At 38.7% G+C, this 21,200-nt stretch overlaps 1 protein-coding gene across 20 annotated transcripts in view; it reads left to right on the top strand.

Annotated features, from left to right (window-relative positions):
- RPGR (retinitis pigmentosa GTPase regulator) overlaps positions 1-21,200 on the top strand; it is a 268,015-nt gene that overhangs the window by 227,482 nt on the left and 19,333 nt on the right. For 11 of the 20 annotated variants that reach the window (XM_049704786.1, XM_049704787.1, XM_049704777.1 and 8 more), the window contains 5 exons: positions 321-492; positions 8,451-8,548; positions 8,935-9,000; positions 9,072-9,095; positions 11,460-21,063. In XM_049704786.1, the coding sequence (XP_049560743.1) occupies positions 321-492; positions 8,451-8,548; positions 8,935-9,000; positions 9,072-9,095; positions 11,460-13,802 (2,703 nt within the window). In that variant the 3' untranslated portion in view covers positions 13,803-21,063. Of the gene's footprint in view, positions 1-320; positions 493-8,450; positions 8,549-8,934; positions 9,001-9,071; positions 9,096-11,459; positions 21,064-21,200 lie in introns of those variants that run through there. The other 9 variants (XM_049704790.1, XM_049704789.1, XM_049704792.1 and 6 more) reach the window with 5 other exon arrangements.

Raw genomic sequence — 21,200 nt, 5'->3', positions numbered from 1 at the left:
TATCCCATAAGTATTTTGTAGTTGTTGTTGGTTTGTGTCTCCTGAGTAACTTTTTTTTTCCGGGAAGGCAGAGCAAACACACTTTTCCCCATCTTGTGAAAAACAGACTTCCAAATTGACAATTTAGAGCAACTTAGATACAGAGGCAACAAAACAAAACATTTTTGAGCCCTTGGGGATTATTAAAAAGTGAATGTTGTAGGACGTTGGCCAACTTTGAAGTCTCTCTCTTCAATATTTTTAGCAACCTCAGGGTGGTTTATATCAATATTAAGTATATAACATTATCTAACAGTTTATTTAACCTGTTTGTTTTAAAGGAGAAATCCCCAGACTGTATTCAAACGACAGGAACACTACCTCCAATTGCAGGGACTCTCATACCACCTGTTTGTTTTCCACCTCGTTCAGTTCCTTTCTGTATGTCTACAACTAATCTGCTAGAGAAGAGGATGCCTGATAAAGAGGGCCCTATGCTGCCAATGGAACCAGGTAACAGTTGATGCTCTGCCTGCTCTCAGAAGAAATGTACCATTTATTCCATTGTTTTCATGTTCATCTCAAGCTATTTTCTCTAACTAAATTGCTTTCTTCCTAGTTAGAGACTGACATCTCTCATGTGAACTCAAATCCAAGAATACTCTTACTAGTAGAAAGCATCTTTGGTGACCTTAAAAATCCCATGTAATGACAGCAGCATATTTTTTTAAAGCAGTGTATAACATATATATCACCTTCTCTTACATTATCTTCTTTAAACCCAGAAGCAACTCCATGAACTAGGTGGGAGTTATATTCTTCATTTTTGTATATGAGAAAAGCAAGGCTTGAAGAGATTGAGTGACTCAGGTCACTCAGTTTTATAAGTGAACAGGATTTGAATGCAGGTCTTGTAGACCTATGTGAAGTTCTGCCCTTAGGCAATATAGCATCGTGGTTAAGAGCCTGGGATGTAGAGTCAAATTGATCTGGGATCCGATGCCAGCTTTCACATTTATTAACTATGTGACTGGCTTTGGGAAAGTTACTTAATTTCTCTACACCTCAGTTTCCATATCTTTGAAATAACTTCAATAATACCTACTTTAGAGAGTTCATGACAGTTAAATGAGATAAGGCATATAAAATACTTAGCATTGAGCCTAGCACCCCCAGAAACCTCTTCATAAATATAGGCATAGTTATTATTAACCCCACTGCCTACTAGATACAGATTTCATGTTTTAAATTGTAATTCCAGCTCTTTAGCCATTATACACCTCTTCTAAATAGTTTTGTTTACAGACATTTGTGTATCTTAGGAGTGTGTTTATGTTACTACAGGGCATGTACCCAGATGATAGGGGCAGAACAAGAAACTAGGGTAGGAAATCAGAGTAAGCAGTACGTTTGGAATTAAGAAGAAAATCTGGGCATCTGGGATTAAGAACTGTGGCACAGATAATTTTAATATCTTTGGGCTCAGGAACCTAGATAAAAGGTTGAGGTAACAAAGGATCAGGAACTCAGTCAAGAATTGTGGGCCATAGGAATGGAATGTTGTCTACATCTAAGACCTTGATAATGAGCTGGGTTTCCTACATCTCGCCCACAAATTCTGTATGTTTCCTTTGGAGATAGGAATCACTGGTGCTCTTCATCCCTGTACATGGGAAAAGTAGATTCTGGCAACAGTGTGTGCAAGGAAAAGAGAAGTTTATGGTTTGGGACAAGTTGTTTCCCACTTCAAGAGATTTGAATGTGAAGATAGAACTTTGTAGCTAGAGCGAAAGGAAAAGCCATCCCATATCTTTTTGTGACTGTTTGCTAAAACCAACTTAATAAAAATATTTTGAAAGTTGTATCCAACATATAATGTGACTTTTTATAAATTATTTGCAGGCTTCAGTATTTCTCATGGAGTGAAGGAGGTCAGGGAAGACATGACTGAGGAAGTGACATTTAAGCTAAAACATAAAGGATAAAAAGTAGCCACACAAAGAGAGATGTGTATGTTACAGGCAAAGAAAATAATGTAGGTAAAGGTTTGGAAGCAGTTTATAGGAAAAGGAAAGAAGATCACTGGGCTCAGAGAGTGAGGGAAAAGGCAGGACAAGATGATGTTGGAAAAAGAGACAGCAGAAAAATATCCATGGGTTTATAGGCCATGAGAGGCCTATTTGATTTGAGTGTTTCTCTTAAGTGTAATAGAAAGTCATTAAAGGGTTTTAAATAGTGGAGTGATGTGCTCCAGTGCCATTTATATTTTAAGATGATCACTTTTGCCGGTGTGTGGATGTAGGGATGCCAGACTAGAGGTAGGAAGAATACTTAAGAGCCTTTTGCAAGAGATGATGGTGTTTGCAGATTTGAAATACATTTTAGTCATAGAAACAACTGAACTTGCTCGTTAATGGGTCACACATAGATGTGTAGGCAGGAGGATGGTCGACTGCTTTGAGAAAAAAAAATAAAAATTGAGCTTGAGATACCTGTGAGACATCCAAGCAGAAATATCAAGCAGGCAGTTGAAAATGAAAGAATAACATTTAGAAGATAGGTGTGGACAAGAGACAGAAATTTGAAAAATGTCAACATAGAGATGGTATTGATAATCCATGGAAGTTGGTGAAATCACCTATTAGAGAGTAGAGTAGCAAGAAGAGAGGGCCCAGGATTTAGCCCTGAGAATGTCTAACACTTAGAGGGGAGGAGAGGAAGAGCCCACAAAACCACCTTCCCCAGCCTCATCAGCCAGTAAGGTAGGAGGAGGGTCATGAGGAGGGAGTAGGGTCATGAATTCAAAGTACCGCTCAAAGGTCAAGGAAAAGGAGTTCAAAGAAGCATCCATGGATTAAGCATCATGGAGATTTTTGGTGATCCTGACAAGAGCAGTTCCAGGGAGAGATCAGGACAGAAGGCAGAGTGTTAAAAGTTGAGGCATGAAGGGGAAATGAGGACGTGAAGAGGAGATAGAGTGTGTAGATAGTTCTTTTGCCTATTTTGGTCCTGAAGAGGAGCAGAGAAATGGGCTGGCAGGAGAGGGAGATGTGGAGTCAATGGGAAATACTAGAGCATGTTTGTGTGCTAATGCAGGGGTCCCCAAACTCTGGGCCACGGACTGATTCAGGTCTGCAGCCTGTTAGGAACCGGGCCTCACAGCACAGCAGGGGGTGAGCAGCGGACGGCGGGCAAGCAAACAAGCTAGCAAAGCTTCATCTGCTGGTCCCCATCGCTCGCATTACCGCCTGAACCATCCCCCCACCCCCGGCCTGTGGAAAACCTGTCTTCCACAAAACCGGTCCCTGGTGCCAGAAAGGTTGAGGACCTTGGGGACCGCTGTGCCTAATGGACATGAGCCAGTAGTCCCAGAGAGATTGGTAGCACACGAGAGAGAGGATATGACCAAAGGTGCAAAGCTCTTGAGAAGACAGGAGGGGCTGGCATACAGAGCAGTCTTTGTTAAGAGGAAAGACACATCCTACATTTTAACAGGAAAATGTAGGTAAATTTGTACATTTGTTGGTGAGGAGATAAAGCAGATCACCTCTGACGACTTCTATTTTCTCAGTCAAGTATAAGGCCAAGACCATGAGCTTAAATGCTATACTATCTATTTTCCAAACCTCCTTTTTCTGCCATCTCCAATCTCTCCTGCTTAGTACTTTTCTATTTTAATCTCCTTCAGGTGCACTTTAGTTCCCATCTGCTCCAATGTCTTCAGAGGATACCTAATATTTTTTTTAAATAAATGTAAATTTCCCCATGTAACTTCCACCTGCTTTTCTAGCTTCATCTCTCAGCAGCCTTTTTCTTATAACCTTAATTTAGGTCTCGAGTCTGCAGGCTGTGGCCCATGGGTCAAATCTGGCCAGCAACCGGTTTTTTGGGTTTTTTTTAATGTCTTTACTGGAGTATAATTGCTTTACATTGTTTTGTTAGTTTCTGCTATATAACAAAGTGAATCAGCTCTACGTATACTAATATCCCCATATCCCCTCCCTCTTACATCTCCCTCCCACCCTCCCTATCCAACTCCTCTAGGTGGTCACAGAGCACCGAGCTGATCTCCGTATGCTATGCGGCTGCTTCCCACTAGCTATCTATTTTACATCTGGTAGTGTATATATGTCCGTGCCACTCTCTCACTTCGTCCCAGCTTACCCTTCCCCATCCCCGTGTCCTCAAGTCCATTCTCTACGTCTGCATCTTTATTCCTGTCCTGCCCCTAGGTTCTTCAGAAACTTTTTTTTTTTAGATTCCATATATATGTTTTAGCATACGATATTTATTTTTCTCTTTCTGACTTACTTCACTCTGTATGACAGCCTCTAGGTCCATCCACCTCACTACAAATAACTCAATTTCGTTTCTTTATATGACTGAGTAACATTCCATTGTATATATGTGCCACGTCTTCTTTATCCATTCATCTGTCTATGGACACTTAGGTTGCTTCCATGTCCTGGCTATTGTAAATACAGCTGCAATGAGCATTGTGGTACATGACTCTGAATTATGGTTTTCTCAGGGTATATGCCCAGTAGTGGGATTGCTGGGTCGTATGGTAATTCTATTTTTAGTTTTTTAAGGATCCTCCATACTGTTTTCCATAGTGGCTGTATCAGTTTACATTCCCACCAACAGTGCGAGAGGGTTCCCTTTTCTCCACACCCTCTCCAGCATTTATTGTTTGTAGAACATTTGATAATGGCCATTCCAACCGGTGTGAGGTGATACCTCATTGTAGTTTTGATTTGCATTTCTCTAATGATTACTGATGTTGAGCATCCTTTCATGTGTTAGTTGGCAATCTGGATATCTTCTTTGGAGAAATGTCTATTTAGGTTTTCTGCCCATTTTTGGATTGGGTTGTTTCTTGTTTTGTTATCGAGCTGCATGAGCTGCTTGTAAATTTTGAAGATTAATCCTTTGTCAGTTGCTTCATTTGCAAATATTTTCTCCCATTCTGAGGGTTGTCTTTTGCTCTAGTTTATGGTTTCCTTTGCTGTGCAAAAGCTTTTAGGTTTCATTAGGTCCCATTTGTTTATTTTTGTTTTTATTTCCATTTCTCTAGGAGGTGGGTCAAAAAGGATCTTGCTGTGATGTATCTCATAGAGTGTTGTGCCTATGTTTTCCTCTAAGAGTTTGATAGTGTCTGGCCTTACATTTAGGTCTTTAATTCATTTTGAGTTTATTTTTGTGTATGGTGTTAGGGAGTGTTCTAAGTTCATTCTTTTACATGTACCTGTCCAGTTTTCCCAGCACCACTTACTGAAGAGGCTGTCTTTTCTCCATTGTATATTCTTGCCTCCTTTATTAAAAATAAGGTGACCATATGTGCGTGGGTTTATCTCTGGGCTTTCTATCCTGTTCCATTGATCTATATTTCTGTTTTTGTGCCAGTACTATACTGTCTTGATTACTGTAGCTTTGTAGTATAGTCTGAAGTCCGGGAGCCTGATTCCTCCAGCAACGTTTTTCTTTCTCAAGATTCCTTTGGCTATTTGGGGTCTTTTATGTTTCCATACAAATTGTGAAATTTTTTGTTCTAGTTCTGTGAAAAATGCCAGTGGTAGTTTGATAGGGATTACATTGAATCTGTAGATTGCTTTGGGTAGTATAGTCATTTTCACAATGTTGATTCTTCCCATCCAAGAACATGGTATATCTCTCCATCTGTTGGTATCATCCTTAATTTCTTTCATCAGTGTCTTATAATTTTCTGCATATAGGTCTTTGGTCTCCCTAGGTAGGTTTATTCCTAGGTATTTTATTCTTTTTGTTGCAGTGGTAAATGGGAGTGTTTCCTTAATTTCTCTTTCAGATTGTTCATCATTAGTGTATAGGAATGCAAGAGATTTCTATGCATTAATTTTGTGTCCTGCTACTTTATGAAATTCTTTGATTAGCTCTAGTAGTTTTCTGGTAGCATCTTTGGGATTTCCTATGTATAGTGTCATGTCATCTGCAGACAGTGACAGCTTTACTTCATCTTTTCTGATTTGGATTCCTTTTATTTCTTTTTCTTCTCTGATTGCTGTGGCTAAAATTTACACAACTATGTTGTGTAATAGTGGTGAGAGTGGACCACCTTGTCTTGTTCCTGATCTTAGAGGAAATGCTTTCAGTTTTTCACCATTGAGAATGAGATTGGCTGTGGGTTTGTCATATATGGCCTTTATTATGTTGAGGTAAGTTCCCTCTATGCCTGCTTTCTGGAGAGTTTTTATCATAAATGGGTGTTGAATTTTGTCAAAAGCTTTTCCTGCATCTACTGAGATGATCATATGGTTTTTCTCCTTCAATTTGTTAATATGGTGTATCACATTGATTGATTGCAAGAATCCTTGCAATCCTGGGATAAACCCCACTTGATCATGGTGTTTGATCCTTTTAATGTGCTGTTGGATTCTGTGTGCTAGTATTTTGTTGAGCATTTTTTTATCTATGTTTTATCAGTGATATTGGCCTGAGGTTTTCTTTTTTTGTGACATCTTTGTCTGGTTTTGGTATCAGAGTGATGGTGGCCTCGTAGAATGAGTTTGGGAGTGTTCCTCCCTCTGCTATATTTTGGAAGAGTTTGAGAAGGATAGGTGTTAGCTCTTCTCTAAATGTTTGATAGAATTCATCTGTGAAGCCATCTGGTCCTGGGCTTTTGTTTGTTGGAAGATTTTTAATCACAGTTTCAATTTCAGTGCTTGTCATTGGTCTGTTTATATTTTCTATTTCTTCCTGGTTCAGTCTTGGAAGGTTGTGCTTTTCTAAGAATTTGTCCATTTTTTCCAGGTTGTCAGCCACCGGTTTTTATAAAGTTTATTAGAAGCCAGTCACGCCCATTAATTTATGTATTGTCTGTGGCTACTTTCACATTTCAGTGGCAGAGTTTGCATAATCAGGACAGAGACTGTATGGCCTCAAAGCCTATAACGTTTAACATGTGGCCTTTGACAGAAAAAGGTTGCTGACCCCTGATTTTAATCAAACTGAGCTCTTCGCAGTCAGACTGAGTGGAAAGGCTGTGAAGTCAAGGCAGACTTGAGATTGACGCTTGACACCAAAAGAGTCACTGAACCTTAATTTATTCATTTGTGAAATGGGGATATAACACTTAGCTCTCTTATTGTCATGACATTAACCTGACATGTATAAAAGCATATGTTCCAAGTACACGGTAAGCCTTCAACACAAGCCATTCCACAGCTTCTTTTAGCACTAGGCTTATTTTCTTCCCCATTCACCTCCATCTCTGCCTCTCAGAATTCTACTTATCCATCATTCCCTGTAACTCCTTAGTGAAACATTTCCTGATTCCCAACATTTGGATGTGCTTTCTCATTCCCCTATGTAATATGTTTTGTATTCTCTTCTAGACTATAAGTTCATTAAGATTTAGTAGTTACTTAAGTTGATATCTCCTACATAATACCTCACATGGAATAAAGACAGACTATTTGTTCATTTGAATTGAATGAATTTACAAGGGAGAGATCACTGTGGACTGGCATTTTTAGTGAAGACTTCATTAAGGAGCTCCTCTCAAATAAGTATATGTGTGCTACATGGGGGTATGGTAATTGAGAAAAATGTAAGGTCAAATAAAGCTTGTAACTTTTAATTATCTGCTTTATGATATAATAACCTTGCAGTTTTCTATAAAAGTTTCCAGGTCCTTGTGCTAGTTTTCTGTTGCTACATAAGAAATGATCCTAAAACTTAGGTTAAAACAACAAACATTTACTATCTCACACAGTTTCTCAGGGTCGAGAATCCAGGAACAGTCTAGCTGAGTGGTTCTGGCTCAGGGTATTTCATGTAGTTGTAGTCACATTGTCAGATGGGGCTGCAGTCATCTGAAGGCTTGACTGAGTCTGGAGGATCCTCTTTCAAGCTCACTCACGTGGCCATCGGCAGGAGGCTTCACTCCCTCAGCACATGGGCTTCTCCGTGGGGATGCTCACGACATGGCTTCCAAGAAAGTGTGTGTGTGTGCTCGCGCGCGCGAGAGAGAGAGAGAGGGAGAGAGAACTGAGACATAAGCCACAATAGCATCACAATTATATCTGCTTTTTTTATTGGCCATACAGACCAACCTGGTAAAATGTGGAAGGGAACTCCACAGAGGTATGCATAGCAGAGGATGTGGGTTGTTGGAGATCTTTTTGGGGTCTGGCCATCACAGTGCTTGATACTTGGGTAGTATTTACCCCAAAGGAATAATGTTTGCCTGTTCACATGAATGAAGCAATTGTTATCTCATCAGTGTCATAGTTTTTAAATTTTCAAAAAGATTTTAAAACCTGTTATCACTGTGAATGAATTCTGTTCAGTTCCCTTAATATGAGGTTTAAGGACCTTTAGTAAAATTATAACTGTACTTTTATATTACAGAATAATTTCTGTTTATTGTCTAGTTGTCTTTCACTTTTCTGTTGAAATCTTGTTTTCTCTTTTCTCTTTTAATCATTCAGATTATTTTCAACGTAAAATAACCAAAGGGAAAGAGACAGACAATTTTTCAGCAGAGGATTCAGAAAGCCTTGGAGAAACTACTGATGTCTTAAATATGGTAATGGTTTTCCTATTTATGTGATATAGATATAAGTTCCTCATGTATTTGTATGTGTATGTCTGTGTATATGTATGTCTACTTCCTAAGCCGTTATATACATAGCAAAGCTTTTGTTTTGGTTTTGGTTTCATTCATTATTTTAAAATCAGCTTTATTGAGGTATAGGTTACATACAGTAAAATTCATTTCAACTCTCACATTATTAGTATGCAATTGAGAGTTGATTATATGACTATATGGACTGTTTTGTGTTAATTTCATTTATATATTTTTAAAAATCAATATATAATCATATATATAAATATATAATCATATGTATAAATATATAATCATATATCTAGTCTTTATTCTTTTTAGAACATATTTTTTAAAATTTATTTCAGACACATATGATGAGCCTGAATTCCAATGAAAAATCATTAAAATTATCACCAGTTCAAAAACAAAAGGTATAATATAGAGAGTTATTTTCACTATGATGGGTAAGAATACTTTAAATTATTTATATTTTTCTTGAAAGGTTTCTGGAAAGAACACAAGAAAGGTAAGCATTCACTTACTTTAGGATTTAAAAGACGGGGATACAATATATAGAGCCTCAATTTGGGCTTATTCTGTTGGTGTGTATTCTCTGTGATGCAAGAAGAGTGGCAGAATTTCCCTGCCGAAATTTGCTCTTTGGAGTCACTAACAAGTGACGATAGCCATACTTTGTTACCGTCAAGGCAAAAGATTTTTATCACAGTTCTTAAGTATTGGAAGAGGCTACTGTCTATGAGTGCCTCTCACACTTTGGTTGAGTATGACTTTGGGTGAGTTACCTTGCTGACCTTACAGGATGATATTAACATCTTTTCTAGTTCTAAAATTTTGTGGGTTTAGTTGAAATATTTGGTAATTGCTTTTACAATGTTTGGAATAGGCATTAATTTATCAAGGAATTGGTAGCATAAAAACAAGATTAAACATTTGGAAATTAGTCAGAAACTATGCGTGGGTGATAAAGAGAGACCTTTAATGAATAACAAATGAATAGCAAGAGTAAGGAATATTCTGGTTTTCACAACCCTGGAGAGATAAAGGCCTGTCCTGAAGTCATTTGCTTTTCCTGGCTTTAAGGACCAGTGATGTGAAAGGATGAAGGGTTGAAGATTAGAAAAGTAAATTAGAGAAATGTAAATTGAAGGACGAAGGCTGCAGAAAACATTTAATTTCTATTTCTAGTGCCTTTGCCACATTGTTAAAATAAAAATCCTTAAAATCAAAGTCACTGAAATCCAAGAGAATCTTGCTAAATTATAAAAATTTAGTGCCAATCCTCATCAGTCCTATCTATATTTTACTGAGAGCCATGGTGAATAACAGCATTCTTTTTGAATATGGGAGAGCTTTTCTCCTAACACAGTTATGGAAGCTCAGTGACTGACTGATCTATTGACTTGACTATACTTCCAAGCAGACATCTTTTGTATGTCTTTCCTTCCTCTTAGACTCTGGGCTCTGCCTCTTCTGTGCTGCTTTATTGTGCTAGGCACATACATTTAGAAGTTATTTCTGGCAGCTGGGCCTCTGTCTCTCTTAGGGCTCTTGAAAGAATCATGACTTTTTAAAGAAGACACCTAGAACAAACAGAAAAGGAAAGCACTTTCTTTTAAACTGACATGTATTTTATACTTCACATAGTCCTTTTAAGTGGAGGCCCTACCAAGCCTAGGTATTTTTAGTGAATAAAAAAAGATTTATTATAGTATTTTTTATATATTATAAAATTTATATTTTATATATTAATTTTTAACTTGTGCTGTTTTAATAATTTACTTAGCGAAAAATGACCTCTTCCTAGGCCTAGCACTTGTCACAATTTATAAAACTTGATTTAGTGATGTTTTACTGTCTAGAGACCCAAATTCATTGAGTATTTCAATACATTAGCTTGTAGAATTTAGGTCAGCAATTTGATTTTTGCCTTATTTTGTCCAGCAGGAAATTAATTTCATATTCTTAATGTATCATCAAAATCTCAATGTTTCATTATATGTTTTTTATAAAAGTTTATAAAGTTTTTATAAAATCTTATATTTTACCTTAAGTATTTTTTTCTCATAGTGTTTTTTATGTATGCAAATTATTATAATTAAAGAATATAGTAGATAAAAGGAAGAGGGTCAAAAATTTGAGAACTCAAAGGATTTTGTTTAGAAAAGAAAAATATTAATTATTATCTAGTGTATTGATAAAAACATTTCATTTGTAGTTATTTTTGTTGTTTTTTTGGGGGTTTTTTGTATTTTGGCCGCGGCATGTGGGATCGAACCTGGGCCTCTGCAGTGAAAGCTCCAAATCCTAACCACTAGGCCACCAAGGAACTTTCTCATTTATAGTTTTCATTTTAGATTTTTTTCTTCTAGAAATAAGCTATTCATTATTTCAAATTTTTTAAAATTTCATATTTTCATTTATTTTCTTTAATTTTGAGAATTTCATGGAATCAAAAGACCAATCAAAATTTGACAAAACGATAGGGAAGGTAGAAAACCATACATTTTTTAGCAATATTTTGCAAAATCAGTCTGGAAATATATTTAAGAATTGATTCAGATTAAGAAAAGGGGCAGAGAATAAATATTGATGGTACTGTGCATAATGGCAAAGTTAAGGCAGGTGGTAAATTTGAAAGTTAAACACAGATATATGTTACTAAATCAAAATTAGATGTTCCACAGACTTAGAGAGTGGCATAAATTATCCCCCCAAAGAACCCAAAATCTGAGCAAAATGTCTGATAAAACCTGGGCATTTTTATTCTAGTGAAATTTATAATAATGTAGAATCTTGGCAGTATTTTATAATAGATAAGTTACCTTTGTCAACTAATAGTAGTATGACGATTACTTGAAAAAATTTACAGAAACAAGAAACAATTGAGAAACTGAAACAGCATACAGCTCATACTGAAAATGGCGGTAGTAATGAATATGAAAGTGAAGAGATGTCCAAAAAGATGAAAGAAGGGAAAGCATATAAACAACTTTTGGCAAAAGGAATGTATATGATGCAAGCAGCTGTGACTATGGAAGCATTTTCAGATGAGGACGTAGGTAACAACTCAGGCCAGCAAAGGCCTCAGGCCAACACCAGTGCAGAGAGTTTGCAAAAAGGGATATTTAGACATGAAAATAAGCATGGCGTCTATCCACTTAAGAGTAAGGAAATAGAAAAGGAAAGTGATGAAGGACAAAGTCAGAAGGATTCAGAAGTGGAAAAAATAGTCTCTGAGAAGGAAACTGGTCTGGTGAAAATGACAGGTCTGAATGATATAAGAAAAAGTGAAGAGAATAGAAAAAATATTGATACATTCCTTGACGACTTACCAAATAGAGACATGAATATTGAGGATGAAGAAAATAAAAACTTTGTTAAGGAAAGTAAAAGTAACAAGCGAGGTATGATCTTTGACAGTGAAAGAGAATCTATGGAGGAGCCAGACAGTAACTTGGAAGGTGATAGTGAAAGTCAGCAGGGTACAGCTGATGGATTCAAGCAGCCTGAGTCAATAGAATTTAGCAGTGGAGAGAAAAAGGATGAAGTGGAAACTGACCAAAACTTGCGGTATAGCAGAAAATTTATTGAACAAGGACATGAGGAAGAGATCGAACACAGAATGTCCAAATACATGGCAAAATATGGTTTTAAGGGTGACCACATATCAGACACCCCAGAGGAGCAGGAAGGAGAAGATGATTCAGAAGGAAGTGGAATGGAGGAGCAAGAGATAGATATAAATGAGGAGGTGCCTGGAGAAAAAGAGGAAGAGGAAGCAAAGTTCCTGTCAGATGACCTTACAGACAGAGCAGAGGTGAGTGAAGGTAAGGGAAAGCCAGGGGGAGAGGCAGAGCACGTGCCTGAAGGTGGAGGTGAGGGAATCGGGAAGGAGGGTAATTCAGGAGTGGAACAGAGGAGTGGAACAGGAAGTGAGGAGGGGGAGGAGGAGAAAGACAAGGGAGGAAGAGAAATGGAGAGCCTGGGTAAGGGAGAGGAAGACCTGAAAGAGGAGGAGGAACGGGAGCAAAAGGAGAGGGAACAGGGCCATCAGGAGGAAAGAAACAAAGGGCTGGAGGAAGGGGAAGGGAGCGAGCAAGCAGGGGGGGAAGGAGAGGAGGAGGAAGGCAAGGAGGAAGAGGGGGGAGAAGACAGAGAAGGAGAGGAGAAGAGAGAAGGGAAAGAGGAAGAAGAGAAAGGAGAGGGGGAGGAAGTAGAAGAAGGGGAGGGGCAGGAAGGAGAAGAGGAAGGGCAGGAAGAAGAGGGGGGAGAGGAGGAGGGAGATGAGCAGGAGGGAGAAGGGGGAGCAGAGGAGGGAGGAGAAGAAGGAGAGGAGGAGGAAGGAGATGGGGACGGAGAGGGGGAAAGAGAGGGGGAGGAGGAAGGAGGAGAGGGAGAAGGAGAGGAGGAGGAGGGAGAGGGAGAAAGAGAAGAACGGGAGGAGGAGGAAGGGGAGGGGGAGGGGCAGGAAGCAGACAGGGAGGGAGAAGAGGAGGGGGAAGAAGGAGGAGAAGAGGAAGGAGGAGAGGAGGAGGGAGAGGGGGAAGGAGAAGGAGAGGAGGAGGAAGGAGAGGAGGAGGGGCAGGAAGCAGAGAGGGAGGGAGAAGAGGAGGGGGAAGAAGGAGGAGAAGAGGAAGAAGGAGAGGGGGAGGAGGGGGAAGGAGAGGGGGAGGAGGAGGAAGGAGAGGAGGAGGGGGAGGGGCAGGAAGCAGAGGGGGAGGGAGAAAAGGAGGGGGAAGAAGGAGGAGAAGAGGAAGAAGGAGAGGGGGAGGAGGGGGAAGGAGAGGAAGAGGGAGAGGGGGAAGGCAAGGAAAGGGAAAAGAAGGAGGGGGCAGCGAGGGAGAGGAAAGAGGAAGAAAACAGCAGGAAAGAAGGGGAGAAGGAAGAAGAGGAGGATGATGAAGAAGAGGAGGATGATGAGGAAGAGGAGGGAAAGTACCAGGAGAGAGGCAATGAAGAAAGTGGAAGGCAGGGAAGACAGGGTGGAGGAAGAGAATCCAGCAAAGGGAGCAAGATGAGAGGATCTGTGAAATATGACAAAGATAAAACATATCCAAAAAAGTTTATTACTAACAGGGAAGGAAAGGGGAAAGAGCATGAAGTACAGAGGTTCAAAATGCCAGTGCAGTCAAAACAACTCTTAGAAAATGGGCCATCAGGTTCCAAAACATTTTGGAATAATGTATTACCACATTATTTGGAATTGAAGTAACAAACTTTAAATTGGACCTGATTATGTCCAGCCAAACAACTTGAACACATTATGAAGAATAGGCACTCATTCTGTTATATTGATTTTATGTCATGGTTACCTTACCTGTGGTACAGTAGAAACTGATAAAGATAACTTGAGGCACTGGTAAATTTTGGTTTCTCTTAAACTAATATTTTGGTGTATTTTCCCCTGAATTATAAATATATAAGTAGAAAATATCAAAAGATCATAGTATATAATTAATATTATTCCTCATTAAAGACAGTTTTAGGAAACGAGTATATTGTAAAAAGTATTTTGTGTATACAAGTAAGTCCCTTTAAAAATGGCACAGATCTTTAAGGGTTATAAAAACGTCTAATTTCTTATAACTATGGTAGCATAGTTTTTTCAGTCTGTGATTACAGTTTCCCTACCGTACAGAATAATTTTATAAGAATGGGTGGTATTCTAAAGCTAAAATGAGGAATTCACATTTTTAAAAAAAATAGTGCTGTCTTTTTACCTTTTATGTGTCCTTTTTGCAGCAATCTACAAAGTGACAGCTGGGTTCAGAACTTAGACTCTAATGTCTCTTTTGGTTACTGTTTGGTAAATGACAGAATATCTAATGAAATGGGGATGAACGCATATTGTAAAAGTGTGAAAAACTTTAAGTATTTATTGCCAAGCAAAGCTACTCTTTGGGCTTCAGTTTCCTTATCTGTAAAATAGAATGGATTAGATGATATGATAACTGTAGCCCCTTGTAACTCTTAGATTCTTTCATTCTAACGTGTTTGTTATTTGCATAAGAAAATTTTTTAAGGAAAAAAAATTATACTTTACAGTTAATCTAGTTTTCCATGAAATGTTCTTTACTCTTAAAAAATTATGACACCTTTAATGTCTTTTGTTTTCCGTAATTCTGTGCTTCTAAACTCCTATCATTTCTGAGCTTTCATTGTACTGTCAGACCTTCATTCCCAGTACTGCCATTCCCAGTGTCTATTACTTACCTTCAATGTATTCTTCATTCACTCTTCTGTAATTCTTTGTTTGCTGTTTGTCAGAATGTTTCAAGTAAAATAAAAATTAAATGTATACAGTCAGTAGTTGTCTGTGAAAAGAGAAACTAATATTAGATATTGAATTTTAGAGAGGCTAGATTTCCACTAGAGTAATTCCATTGTATGTAGTGCAGCTAGTTTGTTTCATTATTGTTTATTCATAGCTTTCCTTCCCCAGTCATTTCTATATCTTAGACATGAGGAATTTCTTATACTTACTTTTATCAAGGAGGATTGTGATGGTAAACATCCTATGAATTTTGTGTAGTTGAATTCTTTGCACATTTGATTTTTCATGAGTGAGAAAGAATATGAGGAAAAAGACTAGGATAGGAAGTGAAGAAATTCCTAGGAGTAGTTATAAATTTTGTCTTAGCTGCAAGGCTCTCTGGTAGCTTCCACTGACCAACCAAATATACGGATTTGGCATTGCAGTGTTCTAGCAAATTCTACCACATTCATTAGTGTTAGTAGAATTGAATTAATACTTTGATTAAAATGTATGTGCTGTGTTGTTAAATCTGGTGCAAAACATGGTTATCTTAGAAGTAGACTTAAGATTAAATAAGATGGATGACAGAAATGGAGTTCATAAAGAAAAAACCTCCAAGGAGATGAGAAACTCTTAAACTCAAGTTAAAGGTATGGGCATTCATCTTCCACTGAAGAGATAATTAGCCGGCAATACTGAAATGATGTTCTTAAAATATGTGCATCTCAGAATTTGAACCAGTCTAGATAACCAATTGTAAACAGCATTTCTTACCCATTTCTTCACATTTCCCTGGCCCCCAAAAATCTTTGTGCTCTTTTAGAAGCAGTAATTCATGCATGCCTGGTACTCTGGTCAAAAGAGCACCGGCCTAGTCATTTTCAGACCTGAATTAATAGTTGGTTAAGTAGATTGGAATAACTAGTTCCTCCTTTATTGTCCCCATCTGCTGGTTGATCATGCTTTTACTGTAGTTTATCAGTCATCATTTTTGAGGCAAGTGTGAGTTGTATATGTAGAATCCATTGAATTACAGTTTCAAATGAGGACTCTGGCAGAAAAATAAGGTAAGCTACAAAGAAGTACCACAGAAACATCTGCTGCTGCTGACCAGCAGCACTCCAGGTGAGTGCAATTGAAATGTTTTCTATTATTTCACTATAGAAGTAAATTTTCTGTATACATGTAGATTAAAAATAAAATGCTACCTCGGAGAAAGGTGCTGTAATTTCTTCCTTCATTCTTTCCATTGTGAAAGTTAAATGTGATATTATATGCCCAGTACCTGACACATAACTTATAGTTGGTACATATTATTCAGTCAACAAATATTTATGTACCAAGCACCAAAAAGAGAACAGAAGCTACCCCGAATCAGGTGGATCTCAAGCAGTGAGGGCTGCTTACAATCAACTTCCTGTGCTCCTCTAACCTATCAGGGATGTTAGGTAGGTATAGATTTCGTGAAAGAACACCAGGTAAAAAGAGTTCCTATGACTCTGCCTTAACTGTTGTTTAACAGTGCCCTTAATATTTCTTGATACCCCCATGTTATTAGCCAAGACTGCCCAAAGATAAAAATATGATTTGAAAACAAATCTATGGCTTTCCTCCATTAAATCCCTTAGTTAATAAGAAGAAAGAGCACTTTATAAGATACGGCTCCTGATCTCAAGGAACTCTTGGCTGTTTCTACAGGCTGACCAGAAAATTTACCAGCACAGTAGAGTGCTTCAGGGCTGGCACTTCAGCTGCCACTGGGAAAAACAAGGAAAGGGCTTCCGGGAGTGCTGGTGAAACTTGAACTGAGCCATGAAAAGTAAAACCTATCCAGGCAAAGAGGGGGCAGGGTGATGAGAGCCAGGCTGACGGAAGCCAGGAGAGTATTTCCGTGTGACTGCAGCCTAGAGTATCCTTTGACCTGGATAGAGGGGCACAAGAGCTTCCGTGTTTGTAAAAGATGTTAAAAAAGAGTAAGATGATCACACTTGGGCTTTTGTAGCGTCATTCTGGCAGCAATATGGAGGGTGGATTAGAAGGGAACAGGACCAGGGTCAGTCACAGTAGACCAGGCAGAGACTGAAGAGGGGCTGGACTAGGACAGTGGGATGGAGAGTTGCAGACCTGTATTACTGAGAGAGATTTGTGGATAGAATTGGAGAGCTTAGTAAGGATATGGAGCTTGGAGGGAGGTAAAGTCCAAGCTTTTCTTATTTCTGGCTTGGAAAATTGGGAAGAAAGAGTGCCATTCACGGAGACTGAGAACTGAGGAGTAGGGACAGATTGAGGAGACTGCCTGGGGGCTTGTTGATCCAGGAGATGTTCAGCAGGCAGATACACATCTGGGTTTGGAGCTCAGGGAAGATGCTGAGTATCAGCAGCTTATAAATGTAGTTAAAACTGTGGATTTGAATGAGAGGCAACATTCGTATTGTGAAAAGAGAACTGAAGAGAATTCAGGGAAACATCAGTAGGTAAGGGGAGGTTGAAAAAGGGAAGCCTGAGAAGGAGGAAGGGTAAGAACACTTTCTAAGAAACAGAGGGGCCCCCAAAACCAAGGAAGAAGGAGCAGTGGAGGGCTGCAGAGAGGATCTGGGGCAGGGCCCACGTTGACATCAAAGAGTGAACTCCAGGAAGTCCACTTTTCAGAGACATAGAATCAGAACTAGATTTTGAGAAATAAATATCAAAGAGCTCTATTGGCATATTTCTTAATTTAGAAAGGGAGATGTATGTTCCAGAGACTTTGCTGCTCTGCGGGGAAAAACTCTAAATTTTTATTTGCTGTTATTATATACGATGGTTACATAAGAATAGGGTATTGCTGAAGTGAGCTTATCAACAAAAAAGAGGAGTATGCAATGCTTTAAATATCAGTGGGTGGCGCGGGGTGGTGAGGAAACAACTCTGAGGGCAGCCATTATGGTCTGTAAATTATTTGGGCAGAGTTGGTTCAGAGCATGGGCTCTGTAGTCCAGTAGGGCTGAGTTCCAAACCCAGCCCTTCACTGATTAGCTGAGTGGACACCTGGAAAGTTGTTTTTTTTTTTAACCTTTCTGAGTCTTATATCCCTCTTTTAGTAAAGGGGGGAGGGTCTTTTGATATTTACATTAGTTAACACATAGAACATGTTAGGGGTACTCAGCAAATGCTAACCTGCATCACTCTAATTATCCTCTCTGATCATACCAAGTCAGGTACAGTGCTCCCCTCATGAATCTCCAAGTCACTGGCTGATGTGCATGAGTTTAACTTAGTTTCATGTGCCTGTAAACCGTACTTTTTTTAAATACAGCGTAGCAACCCCCCAAAAATTAGCTTATGGAGGTAGATCCATGGAAATGAAGTGGATAATGATAACCCTTAAATATGGGGTAGAGTGAAACTCTCATTACACACCATACATGGGTCAAATACTGCCCCTCAACATTTGAACCACGACGAAAGCCTGATGGTACTCACATGGTTAGCCTAAATTTAGATATTAGTGCTGTCACCGGACCACAGATTTCCCTCTGTATCCTAATGTTTTTATCACATAGTTAAAAAATAATTCACACATAAAGTGTAATCATGGATCATGCATTTGTTTAAGATAGAGAGGAAGATAAATCATCTAAGGAAAAAGACGGGGAAAATAATAGAGTAAAACTGAAAACAAGAATAAAACTGTGAACCAGCAAGATGTTCTGTACCCTGAGCACTACATTCATTTCTGCAGGCCACTTATCAGAGTCAAACTGTAATATATTTGGTGATAAAAATACAGGATTAGGAATGAAGTAAGGGACTGGCACACAGAAAGAAGGGAAAGTTTAGAGATTATAAAGTAGTGTCATTAGAAGTGAAGAATTGGAAGTCACAACTGGCAGCCCATGGGTGCAGTCTGGCCTGCAGACTTACTTTGTTTGGTGTACATAGTGATTTTTTAAACATTTGAATCAGATGCCAACATTGAAATACCAGGAGATTTTACATTGAAAAAATATTTTTCCGGACTTCTCTTGGAAAACCTGAGGGTCTAGGAATATCTTGCCCTGTGGCAATACTGGCCTGTAGCCCAGCTGAGGCCACCCCCCACTTCCCTGCCATCCAGGGGCTGCTCCTGATAGGCGTCCGCCTTCTTCCCTGGCTTGCTCTAGCTACCGGGCACCTGGCAGAGAATAAAGGGATGTGTATGAGAAGGTAGAGCAAAGAAGTGTACGTTTTAAGTGAACTATTTTCTATTGATAAGATCTGGGACATGGCAAAAAGCATCCAAGCTTCTTGTTTTTTGACAGTCCTCAGTGCATACTTGGGATTCTATCTTTTTATAGAATGGCCTTTATAAAATCACTTATATTTATATACAAGTACTTATTGTTTGCTCATATTATTTTCTCTGTAAACAATCTTTTTCATCTTGATACAAACCCTCCTAGGTAGGTGTTGCTAATGTCATTTTTCCATTTTACAGATAGACTGAAATACATTAAGTAGGTACCTTGCTCAGGCCAAGAGTAGCAGAGCAAGGCTTTGGAAAACAGTGTTTAGGTCTTTGTATTTAGTGCCCTTCCCACTCTCCACTCCTGCCTCAGTGATGTCTAGTGTAGTTAAAACTTGAACTTACATGTTAGCTCTTCTTGTCCTAAAAAAACATATCTTGAAATTGAGATTTTAAAATATACACTTTCCACCCGATGACTCAGATATGAAGTTTTATGCTCTATTTAACTTGTTTGGAAAACATTTTCTACCCAATGTGACATTGAGGCATGTCATGAATCCAGAATTGTAGCACAAAATTTTACACTTTATAGTCTTTAACTTGAAAAAAAATTCTTTTGACGTTAATACATAGACAAGTATATATCTCATACATGTATAGCTCAATGTATTTTCCACAAACTGAACACACCCATATAGTCAACATCCAGATCAAGGAAAAGCACAGTTCAGCTCCCTAGAAGCTCCCCTTCAATCCCCTGCCAGCCATTTCCCATCCGCCACCCCCTCCAGGGTGACCACTAGGCAGACTTCTGATAGCAGTCTCTAGTTTTTAAAGCATACAATGTAATTGTTTCTTAAGCAAACTGAAACCTCATGGGAACATTTGGTTTCTTGGTATTTCCCATAAGAAATGTAAAAAGTGTTGCCCTGGGCCAGACCAAAGACTGCAGCTCCTCATGCTGTGTCTGACCAATGAAATAAGGGTCCTTTGGTGGAAGCCAGGCCCATTCACTTCTTCGCTGGGGTCCTAACACCAGATGCACTTCCACTGACCACTCCAGATTACCTCTTTACATTATATGTGGTTCTGGTGACAAGAATGTATTTAAACTTTATCCTTTCTTTTTATAAAATGACAGTATTCTGCCAGTCTCTCCTAAATTATTTCAGTTTGAAGGTAAGTGCTGTATGTGACTTAAAATAGTTGTCCAGATATATGTAGATTAATTTTAAATGTGCTTAATTAAGTGCAAAGTGTCATGATTGATGATGTGATTTCTACTGCAGATGCCATTTTCTAAGAGCTTTCTCAAACTTTAGAAAGTGATATAGTTTATTGTTGATACAGATTTACATGAAGTTAATGAGTAAAATTGTAGTTCATTATAAAAGAGATGTTTTGCTTATTTCTAAAATAAGCTATAACTCCATGTTTCTTCTTATAATAGCATGATATCCTATGGTTACATTAATACCTTAGTAAACTAGCACAACTGGAATTGACCCAGGTCCTAGATTTGCCAAACTGTCCAAGTAATGAGGACTTTGATAGAATACAGCTCACTGACCCTCCCTCTGGGAGATAAGTGGGCAGAGTCTGAAATTCTCTGTCTCGGGAGCTCTGTTCTTTCTAGTTGGCCTTCATATATGTACATTTATGAATACATCTGTTTATCAGGCCTAAGTCTTAAATCTAGTAATCTTGCTTCCCATTCCCTTCCAAAGTAAAATGATCTCTGATCATTTTAGCTACCCATAACGTGCATTTGGCTAGCCATGATATGTCACTTAGAGGGGAAATCATGCAGAAGAAAAAGAAAGCTTTAGAAGTTCTTGGTAAATGGTAGCTACCTTGTTGTTAACCCTACCCAACCTAAACACGTAGCACATCCTTTAATGTAACTCTCTACCCTGGTACCCTGTTCCCTTCTCCCACATTCCCCTCCTGAGTGCACTGCCTCATGACCTTGATTACTAAGTTAAGCCCTCCCAGAGTAACTTCTGAAACTCTTTCTTAAATCTCAAGGCTTCACTTGCAGATTGCTTGTCCTCAGTGGGAATGCTATTAGGCCATACCCTTAGTGCTGTTGGCCTGAGGATGCCACTTATATGTTTTACTAAGGTGTGAAATACAAACACGTTCTC

The sequence above is a fragment of the Orcinus orca genome, chromosome X (genome assembly GCF_937001465.1).
Source record: "Orcinus orca chromosome X, mOrcOrc1.1, whole genome shotgun sequence".
NCBI classification, from domain to species: Eukaryota; Metazoa; Chordata; class Mammalia; order Artiodactyla; family Delphinidae; genus Orcinus; species Orcinus orca.
This window is presented reverse-complemented; position numbering and strand designations above follow the sequence as displayed.